At 43.3% G+C, this 25,108-nt stretch overlaps 1 protein-coding gene across 2 annotated transcripts in view; it reads right to left on the bottom strand.

Moving 5' to 3' along the window:
* Window positions 1-25,108, bottom strand: part of ca10a (carbonic anhydrase Xa) — a 351,708-nt gene that overhangs the window by 2,119 nt on the left and 324,481 nt on the right. Inside the window, exons 6-10 of one of the 2 annotated variants that reach the window (XM_036946123.1) lie at window positions 15,898-15,993; window positions 12,959-13,031; window positions 1,046-1,200; window positions 627-801; window positions 155-227 (exon numbers count right to left, since the gene is read on the bottom strand). In XM_036946123.1, the coding sequence (XP_036802018.1) occupies window positions 193-227; window positions 627-801; window positions 1,046-1,200; window positions 12,959-13,031; window positions 15,898-15,993 (534 nt within the window). In that variant the 3' untranslated portion in view covers window positions 155-192. The remainder of the gene's footprint in view (window positions 1-154; window positions 228-626; window positions 802-1,045; window positions 1,201-12,958; window positions 13,032-15,897; window positions 15,994-25,108) is intronic. The other variant, XM_036946124.1, reaches the window with a different exon arrangement.

Genomic DNA, 25,108 nt, shown 5'->3' on the forward strand with positions numbered 1-25,108 from the left:
TCTCTCTGTGTGTGTGTGTGTGTGTTTCAATCTCTCAACAACTGCTGCACAGAATAAGAATTTCATCGGAGAGCGAGAGGATAAGATAACAGAACAGTCTGGCTACAGTACAGTAGATCCTGGAAGAAGAATACAATGAATAATGGGGGTTTACCTCTTGCCCTCACTGTATATACGCTTCAGGGGTAAAATTCACATTTTGTGCAGCAGTTGCCCAGATATATTGGCTGAAACAGAGGAGAGGAGATGATAAACAGACCGCATGCAGAGTCCCCAAATCACACTGAGATGCTGAGTTGGCTTTGTAGTTATGAAGTAGTTTGGCCCACACTCTCAGACGCCGCTTGGAAATATTGCTATAATATCACGATAAGTAATATACAATCACTCTTTTTTTTATTTTTTTTTAAATCTATAAACGTTAAGGCTATATTTTACAAAGCTGATAAGACTATGTTTTTGGCAGCATTTTGCTTTATGAGGGACACAAGCAGACACATAGAAAACAACCAACGTCAATGTCCATGTCTCCTTCACCACCATTTTGTATATGTCTGCTAGTCAGACCTTGTTTAAATAAATCGCCAACAAAATGGTGGTGGCGGGTGGATTGGAGCTGTGTTTACCTCGATACTGGAGCTTCTGGGCCCTGTTGTTGGGACAGTCTTTGCCCTGCATGCTGAAGTTGATGTTGGTCCGGATACAGCGGTTGTTCAGAGGTTGGACCGGGCGAACGTTGTCGCTCATACTCAGGAAGATCTGAGACGGCTGGTTCTGACTCAACAGTCGTAAGGAGTGCATCTGGAGAGGAGAGAGGAGGAGAGGTGAGGGAAGGGAGGTCCATGAACAAAGAAGATGGAAAGGTAGAGTATGTAAATGAAGGGATGGAACGAGAGAGGTTAGGAAAGCAGAGATGAGAGGGGATCAGAAGTGAAGAAAAGGCATTATTTCAGTATGAATGGGAGAACAATCCATGTAGAGGAACATAATTGCTGTTTGACAGTCTTATGTAACTAAGCAGTAAGACGCTACTGTAGAGACAGACCTGCATTTGTGTGATGTACACTGGCTTATTCATCAGGATCCATGTGGCCGTCTCAAAGCAAGGCGGGATGGTCATCGACCCGTCATATGTGATAAAACTAGAGGTTTCTGGGTAAATCTCCTCGATGTTCAGGCCCATCAGCAAATATGCATCATCTGGAGAAGATGGACAAGATAGACAGGTTTCAATATTACATTTTAAGATTCTATTATAGCAGAGTTCTTGAGTCCTGGTCCTGGAGAGCTACAGAGTGTGCATGCTTGTGTCCTAGCTCAGCTCCAACACAAGCACTTGCTAGGTGAAATAGATGCGTTTGTGCTTGGCTGGAACAAAACCCTGCTTCCCCTGTGGGTCCCTAGTTCCAGTATTGTAGAACGCTGCATTACAAGCTTATCTTAATCACATTTCATGTCCTCTCAAGCTAATATTTAGTTTAGAATATCCATGATATATTTGTCTTACTGTCTCAAAATGTATTACATCCACTCTAACCGGTGTGTTCATCATTTGCATGTAGACGTTTTGCAAATTACTAATTTCACATTAAGCTGGTATTTCTCAGACTGCTTGACAGGCTGTTGTTATAGCAGACTACACGACAGGCTGTTGGTATAGCAGACTACACGACAGGCTGTTGGTATAGCAGACTACACAAAAGGTTGTTGGTATAGCAGACTACACGACAGGCTGTTGGTACAGCAGACTACACGACAGGCTGTTGGTATAGCAGACTACACGACAGGCTGTTGGTTTAGCAGACTACACGACAGGCTGTTGGTACAGCAGACTACACGACAGGTTGTTGGTATAGCAGACTACAGGACAGGCTGTTGGTACAGCAGACTAAACGACAGGCTGTTGGTATAGCAGACTACACGACAGGCTGTTGGTTTAGCAGACTACACGACAGGCTGTTGGTACAGCAGACTACACGACAGGCTGTTGGTACAGCAGACTACACAACAGGCTGTTGGTACAGCAGACTACACGACAGGCTGTTGGTTCAGCAGACTACACGACAGGCTGTTGGTTTAGCAGACTACACGACAGGCTGTTGGTACAGCAGACTACACGACAGGCTGTTGGTTTAGCAGACTGCTTTACAACCCCCCTTGTTTTTCATCCATCCCCTAATTGGTCTAAACTAATAGACAACAACAATTAGTCTTCTACTTCCAGTTTATACGTACTATATACATTTTAAAGACACAGTATATTTGACAATAGTTATCTTTTGTTTGTTTTTAGTCCCATCCTAAAGCTACTCTCAACCCCTCCCATCTATCTCTGAACACCATCTAGTCCCATCCTAAAGCTACTCTCAACCCCTCCCATCTATCTCTGAACACCATCCAGTCCCATCCTAAAGCTACTCTCAACCCCTCCCATCTATCTCTGAACACCATCTAGTCCCATCCTAAAGCTACTCTCAACCCCTCCCATCTATCTCTGAACACCATCCAGTCCCATCCTAAAGCTGCTCTCAACCCCTCCCATCTATCTCTGAACACCATCCAGTCCCATCCTAAAGCTGCTCTCAACCCCTCCCATCTATCTCTGAACACCATCCAGTCCCATCCTAAAGCTGCTCTCAACCCCTCCCATCTATCTCTGAACACCATCCAGTCCCATCCTAAAGGTGCTCTCAACCCCTCCCATCTATCTCTGAACACCATCCAGTCCCATCCTAAAGCTGCTCTCAACCCCTCCCATCTATCTCTGAACACCATCCAGTCCCATCCTAAAGCTGCTCTCAACCCCTCCCATCTATCTCTGAACACCATCCAGTCCCATCCTAAAGCTGCTCTCAACCCCTCCCATCTATCTCTGAACACCATCCAGTCCCATCCTAAAGCTGCTCTCAACCCCTCCCATCTATCTCTGAACACCATCCAGTCCCATCCTAAAGCTGCTCTCAACCCCTCCCATCTATCTCTGAACACCATCCAGTCCCATCCTAAAGCTGCTCTCAACCCCTCCCATCTATCTCTGAACACCATCCAGTCCCATCCTAAAGCTGCTCTCAACCCCTCCCATCTATCTCTGAACACCATCCAGTCCCATCCTAAAGCTGCTCTCAACCCCTACCATCTATCTCTGAACACCATCCAGTCCCATCCTAAAGCTGCTCTCAACCCCTCCCATCTATCTCTGAACACCATCCAGTCCCATCCTAAAGCTGCTCTCAACCCCTCCCATCTATCTCTGAACACCATCCAGTCCCATCCTAAAGCTGCTCTCAACCCCTCCCATCTATCTCTGAACACCATCCAGTCCCATCCTAAAGCTACTCTCAACCCCTCCCATCTATCTCTGAACACCATCCAGTCCCATCCTAAAGCTGCTCTCAACCCCTCCCATCTATCTCTGAACACCATCCAGTCCCATCCTAAAGCTGCTCTCAACCCCTCCCATCTATCTCTGAACACCATCCAGTCCCATCCTAAAGCTGCTCTCAACCCCTCCCATCTATCTCTGAACACCATCCAGTCCCATCCTAAAGCTGCTCTCAACCCCTCCCATCTATCTCTGAACACCATCCAGTCCCATCCTAAAGCTGCTCTCAACCCCTCCCATCTATCTCTGAACACCATCCAGTCCCATCCTAAAGCTACTCTCAACCCCTCCCATCTATCTCTGAACACCATCCAGTCCCATCCTAAAGCTACTCTCAACCCCTCCCATCTATCTCTGAACACCATCCAGTCCCATCCTAAAGCTACTCTCAACCCCTCCCATCTATCTCTGAACACCATCCATTCCCATCCTAAAGCTGCTCTCAACCCCTCCCATCTATCTCTGAACACCATCCAGTCCCATCCTAAAGCTGCTCTCAACCCCTCCCATCTATCTCTGAACACCATCCAGTCCCATCCTAAAGCTGCTCTCAACCCCTACCATCTATCTCTGAACACCATCCAGTCCCATCCTAAAGCTACTCTCAACCCCTCCCATCTATCTCTGAACACCATCCAGTCCCATCCTAAAGCTGCTCTCAACCCCTCCCATCTATCTCTGAACACCATCCAGTCCCATCCTAAAGCTACTCTCAACCCCTCCCATCTATCTCTGAACACCATCCAGTCCCATCCTAAAGCTGCTCTCAACCCCTCCCATCTATCTCTGAACACCATCCAGTCCCATCCTAAAGCTACTCTCAACCCCTCCCATCTATCTCTGAACACCATCCAGTCCCATCCTAAAGCTGCTCTCAACCCCTCCCATCTATCTCTGAACACCATCCAGTCCCATCCTAAAGCTGCTCTCAACCCCTCCCATCTATCTCTGAACACCATCCAGTCCCATCCTAAAGCTGCTCTCAACCCCTCCCATCTATCTCTGAACACCATCCAGTCCCATCCTAAAGCTACTCTCAACCCCTCCCATCTATCTCTGAACACCATCCAGTCCCATCCTAAAGCTGCTCTCAACCCCTCCCATCTATCTCTGAACACCATCCAGTCCCATCCTAAAGCTGCTCTCAACCCCTCCCATCTATCTCTGAACACCATCCAGTCCCATCCTAAAGCTACTCTCAACCCCTCCCATCTATCTCTGAACACCATCCAGTCCCATCCTAAAGCTGCTCTCAACCCCTCCCATATACAGTACTAGTCAAACGTTGGAACACATATTCATTCCAGGGTTTTTCTTCATTTTTAAAATGTTTTACATTGTAGAATAATAGTGGAGACATCAAAACTATGAAATAACACATATGGAATCAAATCAAATCAAAGTTTATTCGTCACGTGCACCGAATTCAACAGGTGTAGACTGTCGTGTCTTCGGCATCATTTGTGAAGACTGTTATTTTATCAAATCAATTCTCTGTAATTATTATTACGTGATTAAACAAATCATGTAAATGTAATTAACTAGGAAGTCGGGGCACCAAGGAAAATCTACAGATTACAAAGTTATAATTTTCTTAATATAACTCTTCAAATATGTTAATATCTGATAAATTAGTCTTCTAATTAGTTAATTATTCTTTACCTCACGTTAGTCTCATTCCAAACACCGTAAATTGTTGGTTATCTGCACAAATCCAGCCTTTACTATAAATCATCCATACACCAATTATCTTAATAATGTATTTACTAACGAACTAAATAATCACAGAAATGCATAAACAAACAACACAGTAGATATGGTAACAAGGAATTAATATTGGAGGTTCCCTAGTGGGCTAAGCCGATATGATTGCTTGGTGGACAAAGGGAAGTGGGTGTGGACTGAAAAGTGCGGGAAAGACAACATGAGTCACTACACAGTTGATAATTATATTAATTGAAATGTTAATCCTTTGCACATGAACACTCACTCATTCAGGAATAATTGCAATCAATATATATATTTAAGCTCATTGTGTCGTCGTGATCTCTGTTGGAATTGTCCGTATGTCTGCTGGAGAGTTTTTCTGAGCGTCTCTCTCTCTCTGCCTCCTTGACGATCATCGTTCGTGGTTACTTCAGAGTACCATTCAGAAATCATCTCATAGAATAGATGTTTCGGTGGTTGTCAGTCTTCGCATCCCAGGTTGACATAATTTCTAGCTGCAGACTAATAATTAGTATCTAAGATTTGCCCTTACTCTGTTGGGATCGATAGTCTCAGAGTTGAACCATTTCCTCCCGTGTAGCCAATGCTCCACGTGGTATGGTTAGGAATTGAACAACCACTGCACCTTAGCTTACGCTGGGGTTTTTGTGGTCTGAAGAGGATTTCCTCAGCAGGGGTTTTTATTCGTAACAGTAGAAAAGGGCTGTTCCATGATGCAAGCTCATGTCTGTGCTCATGGGGGCGGGCCAATGACTTGGTTAAACTTTAAAGGGAATACAATTTTCTTTCATTAAAGGTTTAACATCACCTTACATAATTTCACAAATAGTTTAATCTTTACTCATTAATTTTATACAAGAATTAGATGCAAACCCCATAATTGAGAAATGTACATATTCAGAGATCTAGTTATGTGTTTCCTGTCCTCTTTGAGGTCACCAAATGAAACACACTCTTCATACCCATCCCTTAAGTGTCCACAGACCATTCCCACCTTCTCACAAGTGGACCTTTTGTATCAAATCCCCATTTGGGGATTTAGGAGTTCGCCATGTGAAATCCTTTGTTCTCTCTATGTGTCTCTCTTTCTGCATGGCCAGGGGGAGAGAGTCTACTCCAGGAATTTATGACCTGAGATAACATAACCTGGGTGCAGGAGAGAGAGGGAGAGAGGGGGATGCCACGATCTATACCCAGAAAGGGCCATGTCATGACAAGACCTTACAGTGCTATTGTAGCCGGTGCTATACTGCACGGCTGTAACTCTGCGTTGTGTGTGGTTGATTGAGACTATAGACGTGGACTTTGGAGATCAGGTAGTTTTAATTAAGCAGAACTCACTCTCTGCATCCTGCATCTGCATCCAAAAGGAAATAAAATATTTGTAGGGCACATTGGTTCTGAGAATCGTCACCTCTTTCTACAACAGATGCACAATAGGAGGGACTGGGATCATTCGAGGAGCTAGCCATCGGTGACACATACAATAGCCTGCTAATACCTTAGCTAGCTATTAACCACATGTTGAATTCAGAATGTTGATATCACCCTAAAAAGTACAATTACAAGTGCATCTTAACAATACCATCCACTTATGAGTAACCTCTAAATATACATCATTATTCATGAACAAAACACTGTGTATGACTTTGTACTTAAAATAATCAAACTTTTCTGAAGACAGAAAAAGCGTGACTACCTCTCTCAGTGCATCAAAATGATTTGAGCACGAGCACGCCGGGCAAAATGTAAGTACACACTCCCCTTCTCCCAGGATGCAGGCATGCATAACAAATCAACACAACATATTGATATATGAACCTGGTGAAATTCACATAGTACTTTAACAACTGTTACACTATGCTTGCTTACTTACAAGCCCTAACCAACACTGCACCTTTATAGTAAAAAATTGGTATTAGGTAAACCATAGATACAGAATATAAAAAAAGTAAAATGACTGCGAAAATAACAGTAGAGAAGCCTTTTAGTACTAGACTTCGCACTCCAGTACTGATTGTGGCAGAGAGAACAGTCTTTGACTTGGGTGGCTGGGGTCTTTGACAATTTTTAGGGCCTTCCTCTGACACTGCCTGGTGTAGAGGTCCTGGATGGCAGGCAGCTTAGTTCAGTGATGTACTGGGCAGTACGCACTATCCTCTGTAGTGCCTTGCGGCCGGAGTCCGAGCAGTTTCCGTACCAGGCAGTGATGCAACCATCGACGCTGCAGCTGTAAAACCTTTTGAGGATCTGAGGACCCATGCTAAATCTTTTCAGTCTCCTTAGAGGGAATCAGTTTTGTCGTGCCCTCTTCATTTAGTAACTAAAAAATATATTTAATATTTGATATTCTTCAAAGTAGCCACCCTTTGCCTTGATGACCGCTTGTATATGGGGGTGTGGCTTCCAGATAGTTCTTTTTGGCAACACGTGAGCATATACAGTGGGGCAAAACAGTATTTAGTCAGCCACCAATTGTGCAAGTTCTCCCACTTAAAAAGATGAGAGAGGCCTGTAATTTTCATCATAGGTACACTTCAACTGACAGACAAAATGAGAAGATCCAGAAAATCACATTGTAGGATTTTTAATGAATTTATTTGCAAATTATGGTGGAAAATAAGTATTTGGTCACCTACAAACAAGCAAGATTTCTGGCTCTCACAGACCTGTAACTTCTTCTTTAAGAGGCTCCTCTGTCCTCCACTCGTTAGCTGTATTAATGGCACCTGTTTGAACTTGTTATCAGTATAAAAGAAACCTGTCCACAACCTCAAACAGTCACACGCCAAACTCCACTATGGCCAAGACCAAAGAGCTGTCAAAGGACACCAGAAACAAAATTGTAGACCTGCACCAGGCTGGGAAGACTGAATCTGCAATAGGTAAGCAGCTTGGTTTGAAGAAATCAACTGTGGGAGCAATTATTAGGAAATGGAAGACATACAAGACCACTGATAATCTCCCTTGATCTGGGGCTCCACGCAAGATCTCACCCCGTGGGGTCAAAATGATCACAAGAATGGTGAGCAAAAATCCCAGAACCACATGGGGGGACCTAGTAAATGACCTGCAGAGAGCTGGGACCAAAGTAACAAAGCCTACCATCAGTAACACACTACGCTGCCAGGGACTCAAATCCTGCAGTGCCAGACGTGTCCCCCTGCTTAAGCCAGTACATGTCCAGGCCCGTCTGAAGTTTGCTAGAGAGCATTTGGATGATCCAGAAGAAGATTGGGAGAATGTCATATGGTCAGATGAAACCAAATTAGAACTTTTTGGTAAAAACTCAACTCGTCTTGTTTGGAGGACAAAGAATGCTGAGTTGCATCCACAGAACACCATACCTACTGTGAAGCATGGGGGTGGAAACATCATGCTTTGGGGCTGTTTTTCTGCAAAGGGACCAGGACGACTGATCCGTGTAAAGGAAAGAATGAATGGGGCCATGTATCGTGAGATTTTGAGTGAAAACCTCCTTCCATCAGCAAGGGCATTGAAGATGAAACGTGGCTGGGTCTTTCAGCATGACAATGATCCCAAACACACCGCTCGGGCAACGAAGGAGTGGCTTCGTAAGTGGCCTAGCCAGTCTCCAGATCTCAACCCCATAGAAAATCTTTGGAGGGAGTTGAAAGTCCGTGTTGCCCAGCAACAGCCCCAAAATATCACTGCTCTAGAGGAGATCTGCATGGAGGAATGGGCCAAAATACCAGCAACAGTGTGTGAAAACCTTGTGAAGACTTACAGAAAACGTTTGACCTCTGTCATTGCCAACAAAGGGTATTTAACAAAGTATTGAGATAAACTTTTGTTATTGACCAAATACTTATTTTCCACCATAATTTGCAAATAAATTCATAAAAAATTCCTACAATGTGATTTTCTGGATTTTTTTTCTTCTCATTTTGTCTGTCATAGTTCAAATCAAATCAAATCAAATCAAATTTTATTTGTCACATACACATGGTTAGCAGATGTTAATGCGAGTGTAGCGAAATGCTTGTGCTTCTAGTTCCGACAATGCAGTAATAACCAACAAGTAATCTAGCTAACAATTCCAAAACTACTACCTTATAGACACAAGTGTAAGGGGATAAAGAATATGTACATAAAGATATATGAATGAGTGATGGTACAGAGTGGCATAGGCAAGATACAGTAGATGGTATCGAGTGCAGTATATACATATGAGATGAGTATGTAAACAAAGTGGCATAGTTAAAGTGGCTAGTGATACATGTATTACATAAAGATGCAGTAGATGATATAGAGTACAGTATTTACATATACATATGAGATGAATAATGTAGGGTATGTAACATTATATTAGGTAGCATTGTTTAAAGGGGCTAGTGATATATTTTACATCATTTCCCATCAATTCCCATTATTAAAGTGGCTGGAGTTGAGTCAGTGTGTTGGCAGCAGCCACTCAACGTTAGTGGTGGCTGTTTAACAGTCTGATGGCCTTGAGATAGAAGCTGTTTTTCAGTCTCTCGGTCCCAGCTTTGATGCACCTGTACTGACCTCGCCTTCTGGATGATAGCGGGGTGAACAGGCAGTGGCTCGGGTGATTGTTGTCCTTGATGATCTTTATGGCCTTCCTGTGACATTGGGTGGTGTAGGTGTCCTGGAGGGCAGGTAGTTTGCCCCCGGTGATGCGTTGTGCAGACCTCACTACCCTCTGGAGAGCCTTACGGTTGTGGGGGGAGCAGTTGCCGTACCAGGCGGTGATGTGGAGGTGTAGAAGTTTGTGAGTGCTTTAGGTGACAAGCCGAATTTCTTCAGCCTCCTGAGGTTGAAGAGGCTCTGCTGCGCCTTCACGATGCTGTCTGTGTGGGTGGACCAATTCAGTTTGTCTGTGATGTGTTACCCGAGGAACTTAAAACTTACTACCCTCTCCACTACTGTTCCATCGATGTGGATAGGGGGGTGTTCCCTCTGCTGTTTCCTGAAGTCCACAATCATCTCCTTAGTTTTGTTGACGTTGAGTGTGAGGTTATTTTCCTGACACCACACTCCGAGGGCCCTCAACTCCTCCCTGTAGGCCGTCTCGTCGTTGTTGGTAATCAAGCCTACCACTGTTGTGTCGTCTGCAAACTTGATGATTGAGTTGGAGGCGTGCGTGGCCACGCAGTCGTGGGTGAACAGGGAGTACAGGAGAGGGCTCAGAACGCACCCTTGTGGGGCCTCAGTGTTGAGGATCAGCGGGGTGGAAATGTTGTTGCCTACCCTCACCACCTGGGGGCGGCCCGTCAGGAAGTCCAGTACCCAGTTGCACAGGGCGGGGTCGAGACCCAGGGTCTCGAGCTTGATGACGAGCTTGGAGGGCACTATGGTGTTAAATGCCGAGCTGTAGTCGATGAACAGCATTCTCACACAGGTATTCCTCTTGTCCAGATGGGTTAGGGCAGTGTGCAGTGTGGTTGAGATTGCATCGTCTGTGGACCTATTTGGGCGGTAAGCATATTGGAGTGAGTCTAGGGTGTCAGGTAGGGTGGAGGTGATATGGTCCTTGACTAGTCTCTCAAAGCACTTCATGATGACAGAAGTGAGTGCTACTCAGTAGTCGTTTAGCTCAGTTACCTTAGCTTTCTTGGGAACAGGAACAATGGTGGCCCTCTTGAAGCATGTGGGAACAACAGACTGGGATAGGGATTGATTGAATATGTCCGTAAACACACCAGCCAGCTGGTCGGCGCATGCTCTGAGGGTGCGGCTGGGGATGCCGTCTGGGCCTGCAGCCTTGCGAGGGTTGACACGTTTAAATGTTTTCCTCACGTCGGCTGCAGTGAAGGAGAGTCTGCATGCTTTAGTTGCGGGCCGTGTCAGTGGCCCGCAACTGCCTGGGAGCAAGACATCCTGGTCCGTGACTGGGCTGGTTTTCTTTTTGTAATCCGTGATTGACTGTAGCCCCTACCACATACCTCTTGTGTCTGAGCCGTTGAATTGAGATTCGACTTTGTCTCTATACTGACGCTTAGCTTGTTTGATTGCCTTGCGGAGGGAATAGTTACACTGTTTGTATTCGGTCATGTTTCCGGTCACCTTGCCCTGATTAAAAGCAGTGGTTTGGGCTTTCAGTTTCACACGAATGCTGCCATCAATCCACGGTCTCTGGTTTGGGAATGTTTTAATCATTGCTATGGGAACGACATCTTCAACGCACGTTCTAATGAACTCGCTCACCGAATCAGCGTATTCGTCAATGTTGTTGTCTGACGCAATACGAAACATATCCCAGTCCACGTGATGGAAGCAGTCTTGGAGTGTGGAATCAGATTGGTCGGACCAGCGTTGAACAGACCTCAGCGCGGGAGCTGATTGTTTTAGTTTCTGTCTGTAGGCAGGGATCAACAAAATTGAGTCGTGGTCAGCTTTTCCGAAAGGAGGGCGGGGCAGGGCCTTATATGCGTCGCGGAAGTTAGAATAGCAGTTATCCAAGGTTTTTCCAGCCCTGGTTGCGCAATCGATATGCTGATAAAATTTAGGGAGTCTTGTTTTCAGATTAGCCTTGTTAAAATCCCCAGCTACAATGAATGCAGCCTCCGGATAAATGGATTCCAGTTTGCAAAGAGTCAAATAAAGTTTGTTCAGAGCCATCGATGTGAAGTGTACCTATGATGAAAATTACAGGCCTCTCTCATCTTTTTAAGTGGGAGAACTTGCACAATTGGGTGAATGACTAAATACTTTTTTGCCCCACTGTATGTCATTCATTTTCATCATGTTATTATAATAAAGTGTTAACTGGCCCAACAGTGGGATATGCATAGGCACTTAAAATATACTCATACACTTGTCTAAACCCTATTAAAGCTACAAAAGCATCAGTTCCCAAACTCAACATTTGTTGACAATACAACAGATTAGATTAACCAGAATTTACATTTACTATCACGGGTTTGCAAAAATAACTCTCTAAAAGCCATGCCCTGCTAAACCACACCTCCAGTCTTCTGATCTGACCAGGTAGATCATAGCTCACTAACCCAGCATCAACAATTCAATTTAAAGAAAACAATGTTTTTTTTGTGTGTCAAAATCACCCAACGTGTGTTCTGTCCAATATTTACCCAAATTGTGTTGTTTTTAACCCAGCATTTTTTAGTGTGTAGAATTTCTGCATCTCTCTCTGTCCCTATCTATCCCTCTCTCCATCATTCTCTCTTTCTCTCTCCGTCTCTTGTTCTCTCTCGCTCTCTCTACTACGCTAACACACTCAATATGTAGTAATCTGTTGCGGCTTCCATTTATAATAAAAGGTACTACGTTTGCTGTGAAGAGGTCACAGTAGCTTTTCCTTCTATTCAGACTAGGAGTTTAGCTGCTATTCACTTTCCTTTCACAGAGTGTATCTATCTAGACTAGAACAACATCAGCATGCTCACCTGCCCCTACCCTACAGGTAGAACATATATACCCTGAAAGGTAAAGAAAAACAAAAAAGACCATCCTTAATCTGAGAACATCAATCATGTTTCTATTATGTTACCACCTCACCCCTGCAGTCTTGTTAGTCCCTCTCCGCCACCACACATCTCTGGAATCCACGTTGGCATTAATCATTCCATTTGGATGCTGTGTTTGTGTGTGCGTATGTGCGTGCGAGGTTATGACAGCTCATTGATGCCTCTGAGACCTCCAATGCACTGGGGGTCACTGTGTTTACGCAGCCTCTCCTCAACCCCATTAATCCAATTGTTCTCTTCTCTGAGCAAGCCATGTGCCATTCTAATATGGCCATCTAACAGCCCTAGTTGTCTCTACTGCAGTCTCTCCAGCTACTCTTTGACTTGTTCCACTGTCTTCCTCCCTACAGTCTACATTGGCATCTCTACTTACTTTTATATGTTATTCTTGTGATGGTGTCTCTGTTCAACATTCGATTCAGGAATGCATTCGAAGTCTCCGCAATCTGGAATACGAGAGGAGAGAAAGAATCACCCAGAGACAGTCACATCAAAGCCAGTCACACACATCGCAAATTACTTCCATATTCCACAATCTCGGCGGTGCATTACAAAATGAACCAAAACGCACTAACAATATGACACCAGCAATTCAAGTGCATTCGCTTTAGGCCCAAATCTTAACTTGAGGCAAGCATGCAGCAAATCTCCCCTTGACTTCAATGCATGATTTACTCGCATAATGCTAGTTGCACAAGTCCATCTCTCTGACCACCAGAGAGAGAGACACTTTAAAGAGCCTGAACACCAGAGAGAGCCACTTTAAAGAGCCTGAACACCAGAGAGAGCCACTTTAAAGAGACTGAACACCAGAGAGAGACACTTTAAAGAGCCTGAACACCAGAGAGAGCCACTTTAAAGAGCCTGAACACCAGAGAGAGCCACTTTAAAGAGACTGAACACCAGAGAGAGCCACTTTAAAGAGCCTGAACACCAGAGAGAGCCACTTTAAAGAGACTGAACACCAGAGAGATACACTTTAAAGAGCCTGAAAACCAGAGAGAGCCACTGTAAAGAGACTGAACACCAGAGAGAGCCACTTTAAAGAGCCTGAACACCAGAGAGAGCCACTTTAAAGAGCCTGAACACCAGAGAGAGCCACTTTAAAGAGCCTAAACACCAGAGAGAGCCACTTTAAAGAGCCTGAACACCAGAGATAGCCACTTTAAAGAGCCTGAACACCAGAGAAAGCCACTTTAAAGAGCCTGAACACCAGAGAGAGCCACTTTAAAGAGCCTGAACACCAGAGAAAGCCACTTTAAAGAGCCTTAACACCAGAGAAAGCCACTTTAAAGAGCCTGAACACCAGAGAGAGCCACTTTAAAGAGCCTGAACACCAGAGAAAGCCACTTTAAAGAGCCTTAACACCAGATAGAGCCACTGTAAAGAGACTGAACACCAGAGAGAGCCACTTTAAAGAGCCTGAACACCAGAGAGAGCCACTTTAAAGAGCCTGAACACCAGAGAAAGCCACTTTAAAGAGCCTGAACACCAGAGAGAGACACTCTAAAGAGCCTGAGCTGCTTTTAGCTGTCCTGTAGCGCTTTTGTCTAAAGACTCAGGGGTCCAGAGTCGACGTGGAACACACTAATCAGTTAAAGATGCACCACACGCTCCCTTAAATCCCCCTTAGTCCCGAGCCTCAGCCTCCTGTCCCATTCTCATCCTCACAACTCTGACTGTCAAGATGTCTTGGAGGCTAAGTGATTAAAAAGCAATGGATGTCCCTTGTCACTACCCTCTCTCTTTCTCAGATGTTTTGAACACTTTTAATGGAGAAATCACCTAGGGGGATGCAGACATGTTATTCTGCAAAATGTAATTAGGAAGTTCTCTCCCAATTGTGAAGTAAACTTAAAAGTAGCTACAGAGAGGAACTGTTCAACAACATATGTCAATTTGACATCTAGAGAAGAAACATAGGTGACACTCACATCCCAGACAAACACTGTCTAGTCTAGTAGATATGGCTGAAGGTGACTCAAACTCCATTTAGTGTCCAACAGTCTCACTATGTCCTCCTCCATTGTGTGTCTGTTCCACAGGGGACCCCACACAGTTACATCCCCCCCATTGTCATTTCGAATAGCGGCTCAGGACACTGATGCCCAAAGGAAGCCCTTACTTACTGGCAGTCTGAGTCACTGAAGGGTAACATGGTGGGTGTGCAGGTGTTAATGGTCCCCTGGAAGCATGAGTCACAATACCGAGAAATAGGTTCCTGAGATAGTGAAGGACACCACTAATTACCTCACTTCCCATCTCTTCAGCGACTTTAACAATGAGACGGGAACTGATCTGAGAGCCTTAGTTAAGCAAGCTACTTCAAGATGGCTGGAGTTTGGAGTCATTACCACTGAGGGCCAGGCTGAGGGACTAGAGAGGATGAGAGTGAAGTGTTGATTGATTTCATGATGAGTGGGAGGACGGGGGTGTGAGATGTGCTTAATCATATCCCTTTCAATGGCCTACCTCTCTGTCTGTTGTAGTGGTGGGAGTGTGTGTGGGGGTATACAATTGAATATGTAATTACATTTGGTGAGTGCTCAAAATTATAACTTTAGAACTTCTACCACTACATTGACCACTAAAATAACTTTCAGGCAGCAAAAGCAAACACATATTTTATTCAGAAAATTGTAGATTTCTATCTGTAAGTGGTTAGCAGAGAGGAATAGGCTTGACCCGGGTCTCCATGTCCTCCTGTGTGACTGACAGACCGAGCCATTGACACAAGGGAGCTAATTACTGTAGCTAGCTGATTGGGTTGCATCTGAACTACGCAGTACGTCTGTAGCACGAAGAATACAAGAAATTCCACAGCCTTGAGCCGAGCCCAAGAAGCCCACATAACAAAGCTAGCGAGAGAGAGACAAAGCTATTTCACAACCTCACACCCCCCCTGACATATACAGGGAACACAATGTTAAGCTCACAGGATAACTAGTTCTCTAGTGGATCTATTTCGGGATTGAGAGCAGGGTGACCTTCTCAAAGGACCATTTGGATGCCGTCAAAAAAAGATTAGCATGTAGTAACGTAGCGCTAGCTAGCTAGCTAATACATACAGGGAAAATCACACTGTCAAACTGGTACGTGGTGGGATGATATACTGTGACTCGATGCCAAGTTAATTAGCCTGCAAATAAATCCACGGGTGCCTATCACAACTTGGATTATATCACACTCTGCTGCATGATAGTCCCCCCCCCCAAAAAATGTAAATCGTTCATACAAAGATTTTACATACAAATTCAAGCACGTTTGACACAGTGAGATCAAAGGTTGGAGTTGTGAGAGTGTCACACGCACCTTCATAAATATAGACACTATGACCAGTCCGTTGGGGCTCTTCGCTGCCTCTGTGTAGTTGGTATACAGCTCGTGGTTGTAGTGTATAAGTTGAACCTGGAGATGAAAAAAACAAATGTCAGGAATACAACAAAATCTCTCAAGTGACCTCGCACAAATAGACTGTAGAAAAGTCTGCTCTTGCGGAGCTGCTGTGTGCTGGCTTCTGGTCAAGCCCAGCACTAACGCACCTTTTTCCACATAATAAATTGTGCCGGGTCAGGTATGTCTTAGAGCCATGTAGTCTTTAGAATGTTTAAATCACCGTTTGATTTGATTTATTAGGATCCTCGTTAGCCGACACGAACAGCGTCCAATGATGTGTCTGACTGTGTGTGTTTATTTCATGAAACCATCTCCAAATATATATTTTTAATCATTTATTTTACCTGAGCCTTTTTCCGTCAAAAATCTCATTCTGATCGTGTGGGCATGTTGATACAAACGTTAACATATTTACGTACAAAGCCCTGATTGGCGGACAGGATCAGCTATAGACTCTAGAGTCTACCCTGCTTACCTCTTTAAAGTAGGCGTACATGTAGACAAATAAAAGATAACTGGTCATTGGTCAGAATAATCTGATCACATTGTGATGTCATCCCACCTGAACAGGCTGCAACTCAAGGCATTTTATTTTTAAACCTCTTACAGAGTTATTTCGACCTCATGGTGTGGAAATATCATTTAATAAAGCAAGAAAATCGCGTTTTTGACTGCACTGCACCTTTAAACAAATGCCTTCACACCTACAATCTCTCCAGAGACTAGGGTTTGTTGGCTTCCCCTGTTCAAGCCTTTTGAAGTGGTGTTGACTAAGATGTCAGTAAAGTTCTACACACACCTTTATGGTTCTACAGGTTCTTAATGATGTGTTTATGTGGGCGGTGTCTATGCACAGCTAGCTCAACTTGTGACCTTGCGACAATAACAACTATTCAAAGAGCAGCCCACGTTTTCTTTTACCAAGCAGACACACTTACGATTCCTGGGAAATCAACAGGAACTGCGGAAAAAGTTCTCACACAATATGGAAGAGTGGGGTAAGTTGAGAGTTTCACATTCATCATCATTACATCAAGGGAAACTTAGTATTATTTCTAACAAAGATATCTACATGTATTTCAGGATTTTGTGTATCCCTGGAAATAACCAGAATTCATGTAAATATAACAGTTTTGAAAACATATGGAGGAAAAAGGGGGGAGGCTTGCAAGCCGAAGAACACCATCCCAACCGTGAAGCACGGGGGTGGCAGAGTCATGTTGTGGGGGTGCTTTGCTGCAGGAAGGACTTGTGCACTTCACAAAATAGATGGCAACATGAGGGAGGAAAAATGATGTGGATATATTGAAGAAACATCTCAAGACATCAGTTAAGTTGTGGAAGTGGAAGTTAAAGCTTGGTTGCAAATGGGTCTTCCAAATCGACAATGACCCCAGCATACTTCCAAAGTTGTGGCAAAATGGCTTAAGGACAACAAAGTCAAGGTATTGGAGTGACCATCACAAAGCCCTGATCTCAATCCTATAGAAAAATTGTGAGCAGAACTGAAAAAGCATGTGTGAGCAAGGAGGCCTACAAACCTGACTCAGTTACACCAGCTCTGTCAGAAGGAATGGGCCAAAATTCACCCAACTTATTGTGGGAAGCTTGTGTAAGGCTACCTGACACGTTTGACCCAAGTTAAACAATTTAAAGGCAATGCTACCAAATACTAATTGAGTGTATGTAAACTTCTGACCCACTGGGAATGTGATAAGAGCTGAAGTAAATCATTCTCTCTACTATTACTCTGACATTTCACATTCTTAAAATAAAGTGAGGATCCTAACTGACCTAAGACAGGGAATTTTTACTTGGATTAAATGTCAGGAATTGTGAAAAACTGAGTTTAAATGTTTTTGGTTAAGGTTTATGTAAACTTCCGACTTCAACTGTAAGTTCAAGATTAAAAATGTACTTAACAAGTCACATAATAAGATGCACGGACTCACTTTGTGTGCAATAATAGTGCTTAACATGATTTTTGAATGACTACCTCCGTCGAGCAGTGATTTTATAACACATATTCAACCACAAAGACCAGGGAGGTTTTCCAATGCCTCGCAAAGAAGTGCACCCATTGGTAGATGGGTAAAAATACAAATAAAGCAGAAATTGCATATCCTTTGAGCATGGTGAAGTTATTAATTGCACTTTGGATGGTGCATCAATACACCCAGTCACTACAAAGATACAGGCATCCTTCCTAACTCAGTTGCTGGAGAGGAAGGAAACTGAGTTTAATGGCTGTGTTAGGAGAACACTGAGAATGGATCAACAACATTGTAGTTACTCCACAGTATTAACCTAACTGACAGAGTGAAAAGGTGCAAGCCTGTACATAATACAAATATTCCAAAACATGCATCCTGTTTGCATTAAGGCACTAAAGTAAAACTGCAAAAAATGTTGGCAAAGAAATGTACTTTCTGTCCTGAATACAAAGCATTATGTTTGGAGCAAATCCAACACAACACATCACTGAGTACAGCTTTATATATATTTCAAGCATGGTGATGGCTGCATCATGTTATGGGTATGCTTGTTATCGGCAAGTACTAAGGATTTTTTAAAGGTAAAAAATAAACAGAATAGAGCTAAGTACAGGCAAAATCCTAAAGGAAAACCTGGTTCAGTCTACTTTCCAACAGACACTGGGAGACAAATTTCCTTTCAGCAGGACAAAAACCTAAAACACAAGGCCAAATCTACACTGGATTTGCTTACCAAGATGATATTGAATGTTCCTGAGTGGCCTAGTTACAGTTTTGCCTTAAATTGGCATGACAATCTATGGCAAGACCTGAAGATGGTTGTCTAACAATGACCAACAACCAATTAGACAGAATTTTTTAAAGAATAATGTGCAAATATTGTACAATCCAAGTCTCTTAGAGACTTACCCACAAAGACTCACAACTGTAACCTCTGCCAAATGTTATTGTAACTCAGGGGTGTCAATACTTATGTAAATGAGATATTTGCAAACATTTCCAAAAACATGTTTTCACTTTGTCATTATTGGGTAGCGTGTGTAGATGGGTGAGAGAAAACAATCAATTTTATCCATTTTGAATTGAATCTTTAACAACAAAATGTGGAATAAGTCAAGGGGTATGAATACTTTCTGAAGGCACTGTAAACCTCTGTTCAATATCACTCACCATTACATTTACTGAGCAGCTGTCTGGGTCAGGGATGTTGTTTCTATGCGCCAATTAATAGGTACGTTTTCTGCATTTGAGGCAACTAAATTGGTCCACAAAATTCTTGATATGTTTATCAAGTTCAGACTCCATGTCATCAGATAAGACCTTGTGTTCCTCTGCTACTCATCACAGCCTCTCTTTATACAGCTCAGACTCCATGTCATCAGATAAAATACCTTGTGTTCCTCTGCTACTCATCACAGCCTCTCTTTATACAGTTCAGACTCCATGTCATCAGATAAGACCTGGTGTTCCTCTGCTACTCATCACAGCCTCTCTTTATACAGCTCAGACTCCATGTCATCAGATAAGACCTGGTGTTCCTCTGCTACTCATCACAGCCTCACTTTATACAGCTCAGACTCCATGTCATCAGATAAGACCTGGTGTTCCTCTGCTACTCATCACAGCCTCTCTTTATATAGCTCAGACTCCATGTCATCAGATAAGACCTGGTCTCTCTTCCAAACAGGTACATGTTTGTTTTCTGTACCTCTCCAGTGTCATTCAGTCTATTTGTTCATCCCTTGCTGCTGCTCCAATGGACTTCTTCCCTTCTCTCACTTCCTTGGCTGCTCTTTCAAGAACCTCAAGGGGGATAGAAACCTGCTTGTTTTACGTTTGTATACACAGGGCATAATGGTGTCTGCTCCATATCAATATAAAATGCACTATCTTGAGTTCATATGCATGACATATTGCAAAAATACTATGAATATTATGCATAACAAAATACAATATAATCATAATTTGTGTGGGGTATGGTGGCCATTGGCTCAACTTACCTCAAGGCAAACATTTTGACCATATCAACCCACACAGCTACAAAGATGGACTTTCATGCTAGGTTTGGGTTTGTCGTATTGTAGCTTATAGAGACCCCAACTGATGTATAAAACAATCTTAAAAGTATCTCCGTTGACACCTATAACACGATACATTCATTTGACTTTGTGAAATTTGTTCTTTGGACCTAACTTGCTTACCACTTTTTCCATGTGGTTTGTTCCTTCACATGATCTCTTCCTAAATATTTCCTAGAAACAAGGGGTGGCTCAATTAACCCTGGCCCACTATCTCATACTGTTACTTCACATATTTTCCACTTCCCTTGAACTTTGCAGAAAGATGTAGAAAATATGCTGTACATTTGCAGAGAAACAAAGTGTATTCAGAAATGTATTCTGCCTCAAACATTCTCCATGACCTCTCCTCAGTCTTTCTTTCTTGTTGTTGTCTGAGTCTCTAGTCGTTTGTAATCTTTAAAAGGTTTAGAATTTATTTTACCACAGATACACTACATGGCCCAAAATATGTGGACACCTGCTCGTCGAAAATCTCATTCCAAAATCATGGACATTAATATGGAGTTGGTACCCCTTTTCTGCTAAAACAGCCTCCAATCTTCTGGGAAGGATTTCCAAAAGATGTTGGAACATTGCTGCGAGGACTTGCTTCTATTCAGCCACAAGAGTATTAGTGAGGTCGGGCACTGATGTTGGGTGATTAGGCCTGGCTCGCAGTCGGCGTTCCTTTTCATCCCAAAGGTGTTTGATGGGGCTGAGGTCAACGCTCTGTGCAGGCCAGTCAAGTTCTTCCACACCGATCTCAACAAACCATTTCTTTATGGACCTCACTTTGTGCACAGGGACATTGTCATGCTGAAACAGGAAAGGGCCTTCCCCAAACTCTTGCCACAAAGTTGGAAGCACAGAATTGTCTAGAATGTCATTCTATGCTGTAGCGTTAAGATTTCTCTTCACTGGAACTAAGGGGCCTAGACCAAACCATGAAAATCATCCCCTGACCATTATCATTCCTCCTCCACCAATGGAGGCGAGCTTTACACCACTCCAATGCTTGGCATTATACATGGTGGTCTTGGGCCATGGAAACCCATTTCATGAAGCTCCTGACAAACCGTTCTTGTGCTGACGTGGCTTCCAGAGGCAGTTTGGAACTCGGTAGTGAGTTTCCACCTAGGAGCAACAGTAGATATTTACAACAGAAATTTGACGAACTGACTTGTTGGAAGGGTGGCATCCTATGACAGTGCCACGTTGAAAGTCACTGAGCTATTCAAGGCCTCTACTGCCAATGTTTCTCTATGGAGATTGCACGGCTGTGTGCTCGATTTTATACACTGGTCAGCAACGGGTGTGGCTGAAATAGACAAATCCACTTATTTGAAGTGGTGTCGACCTACTTTCCTATATATAGTGTACATTTAAAAAAAGGTATGGGCTCAGGAAAACCAATCTGGTGTGACCACAATTTGCCTCATGAAGCGCGACATATCTCCTTTGCATAGAGTTGATCAGGCTGTTGATTGTGCCCTTTGGACGGGTGTTCCACTCGCCTTCAATGGCTGTGTGAAGTTGCTGGATATTGTCCACACACTTTAGTATATATGTGACTTGTTTCAGGAAACCAGACGTATGTCACCTGTCACTACTTCACAGGAGAGCCATTGGAACGTAAACTTAAAAATAAAAAAAATGCATTATTTTTGGCAGAAATGCCTTCTGGAACATGTGAACTTTCATGTGCCATAATTACAGATGTATGCCATCTGTAAATAAGAATACAATTGTTAAATTACGAGCCTAGTTGGTTAACCCACAGAAAAAGGTAGCCACCTTCTTGCTAGCCATGATTGGCTGAGATAATGAGTGGGCTGGACATGCCAAAAGATGAGTTCGGATTGGTCTGCCATGTAGCGTGCTTCTGTCTATAAAATGTGCTGGTCAGTATGTGTAGGAAATCCTTTCTAACACCGCTTTTTTTAAAAAATATATCAAGTAGTAGAACTGCATAAGTGTTGCTCTCCACTTTCTGGAGGACCGAGCTTTGAAATCAGTGTAATTAGAGTATGATAGCTGAGGAGATGGGGAACATTCGGGCATTTGATTGCAAATATGCAGAAAAAAAGAGAACATAGAAGGTTGTTGTATAAAACACCTGTCTCTGGATTACATCTTCAAACTAAGAGCAGCCGTAGCATCCCTGAGAGAGAGGGAGAAGAGTCCATCCATGTTTACATGTAAGATTTTCTAGCTAGCTACATTTTCAGATATTACACATTTCTAATTTTGTCAGAAAGTCGCTTTCATTTCAAGTTAAAGTGTACTGCTAGCTAGCTAGCTAACGTTACGTGTATTACCTGTGTAGTAATATTATTCATATCTCAGAGCCATTTGCATTGCTAGTCAAAGCTTAATGTTAGCTAGCTAACATTGAACCTGGTTGGTTAGCTACCTGCAAATTCAGGCAGGGTAGTACCGTTGTGAGTTTGAATTATGCTTCATTGTTTAGCTAGCTAAACAAAAGACTCCACTATGCAAGCAACCATTTCAATAGAATGTTCATGATGTCACTGCGACAACTGTCAATAGAAGTAGCTGGTAAATTCGCTCTGGCTATCTACTCCGATTTCAGAGCACTCTCTCTGTGTGCCAGAGTGTAGAATAAATGACGAATTTATGAATTCTCAACACCCATTAAATATGGCTGGTGTCAGTAAACCTTGCATGATTAAATTGTTGCCAGCAGCACAGTTGCAGTCACCAACACTCTGGATAATTTAGAAACAGCCTAACCAGCTCTGCTACGACGAGTAAAATGGTCAGAGTGAGCTGTTCTCTCATTTGTGTCTGGGAGTAGCTAGCAAGCTAGCCAACGTTAGCCAGTTATCTTGGGTGCTTGACTGCTGTTGTTAGGACAAAACGCTCGGATCAACCCTACTCCTCGGTCAGAGTGTCCAGTGTGCGCTCTGAATGCTCCGAGAGTGAAACGCTCTGAATTTACGAACGGACAATCTGACAATGCTCCTTGATATGCCACACCTGTCAGGTGGATGGACTATCTTGGCAAATGAGAAACACTCACTAACAGGGACGTAAAACTAATTTGTGAGAAATCAGTTTGTGTGTATTGAACATTTGAGATATTCTATTTCATGAAACCTAGACCCAACACTTTACATGTTGCATTTATATTTTTGTTCCGTATAATCTTAACTACTGTTTTTGTCACGCTCTGACCTTAGAGAGATGTTTCATTTCTCTATTTGGTTAGGTCAGGGTGTGATTTGGGATGGGCATTCTATGTTCTCTATTTCTTTGTGTTTGGCCGAGTGTGGTTTCCCAATCAGAGGCAGCTGTCCTTCATTGTCTCTGACTGGGGATCATACTTAGGCAGCCCTTTTGCCCTCCTTCAGTGTGGGATCTTGTCTTTGTTTGAGTGCATGTAGTTTGCACGGCGAAGCGTTTCGTTCCTTGTTTTGTTTATTGTTTTTTTTCTAGGTGGAACATTTAAATAAAATAATGTACGACTACCACGCTGCACCTTGGTCTCCTTCCGACGACAAACGTTACAGATTCATCAATCCTACATTGATTAAATTGAAAAGTTGACATCTCTACACGTCTTTCTCCATCTGTCTTCTCTGACATGTTGGGAGGCATCAATAGAAACACATTGTCGAAGGATAGTAATTATACAGAACTCTAACGGGGAACCGCAGAGCGACAGCTCGTCTATAAAGGTAATCAAGGCCTGGGGAAGTGATTAGGTGGCATGTTGAGAGAGAGCGAGACAGAGAGAGAGGCTCCCCAACCACCCCAGAATGAGATTGGGGTAAAGTTTAGATGGCAAGAGGCGAAGGCCTGGGTGAACTATAGAGGACTTACAGTGGCAAGAAAAAGTATGTGAACCCTTTGGTAATTACCTGGATTCCCACAGAAATTGGTCATAACATGTGATCTGATCTTCATCTAGGTCACAACAATAGACAAACACGGTCTGCTTAAACTACACACAAACAATTATACGTTTTCATGTCTTTATTGAACACATTGTGTAAACATTCACAGTGCAGGGTGGAAACAGTATGTGAACCCTTGGATTTAATAACTGTTGACCCTTCTTTGGCAGCAGTAACCTCAACCAAACATTTTCTGTAGTTGCAGATCAGACCTGCACAATGGTCAGGAGGAATTTTGGACCATTCCTCTTTACAAGACTGTTTCAGTTCAGCAATATTCTTGGGATGTCTGGTGTGAACCGCTGACAAGGTCATGCCACAGCATCTCAATCGGATTGAGGTCAGGCTCTGACTGGGCCACTCCAAAAGGCGTATTTTCATCTGTTGAAGCCATTCTTTTGTTGATTTACTTCTGTGTTTTGGGTCATTCTCCTGTTGCATCACCCAACTTCTGTTGAGCTTCAATTCGCGGACAGAGCCTTACATTCTCCTGTAAAATGTCTTGATAAACTTGGGAATTCATTTTTCCGTTGATGATAGTAAGCTGTCCAGGTCCTGAGGCAGCAAAACAGCCAAAACCATAACGCTCCCTACACCATACTTTACAGTTGGGATGAGGTTTTGATGTTGGTGTGCTTTGTCTTTTTTTCTCCACATAGTGTTGTGTGTTCCTTTCAAACAACTCAACTTTAGTTAAATCTGTCCACAGAATATTTTGCCAGTAGCGCTGTGGAACATCCAGGTTCTCTTTTGCGAACTTCAGATGTGCAGCAATGTTTTTTTTTGGACAGCAGTGGCTTCTTACGTGGTGTCCTCCCTCAAACATCATTCTTGGCGCATCGTAGACTCGTTAACAGAGATGTTAGAATGTTCTAGAGATTTCTTTAAGTCTTTAGATGACACTCTAGGATTCTTCTTAACCTTATTGAGCATTCTGAGCTGTGCTCTTGCAGTCATCCTTGCAGGATGGCCACTCCTAGGGAGAATAGCAACCGTGCTGAACTTTCCCCATTTATAGACAATTTGTCTTACCCGATTTTGACTCTTGCTTGTCCTGGACTCTGTACCCGCCTGCCTGCCTTGACCTTGAGCCTGTCTGCCACTCTGTACCTTCTGGACTCTGAACTGGTTTTGACCTTTGACCTGTCCACGA

This window comes from Oncorhynchus mykiss, chromosome 16, assembly GCF_013265735.2.
Source record: "Oncorhynchus mykiss isolate Arlee chromosome 16, USDA_OmykA_1.1, whole genome shotgun sequence".
NCBI classification, from domain to species: domain Eukaryota; kingdom Metazoa; phylum Chordata; class Actinopteri; order Salmoniformes; family Salmonidae; genus Oncorhynchus; species Oncorhynchus mykiss.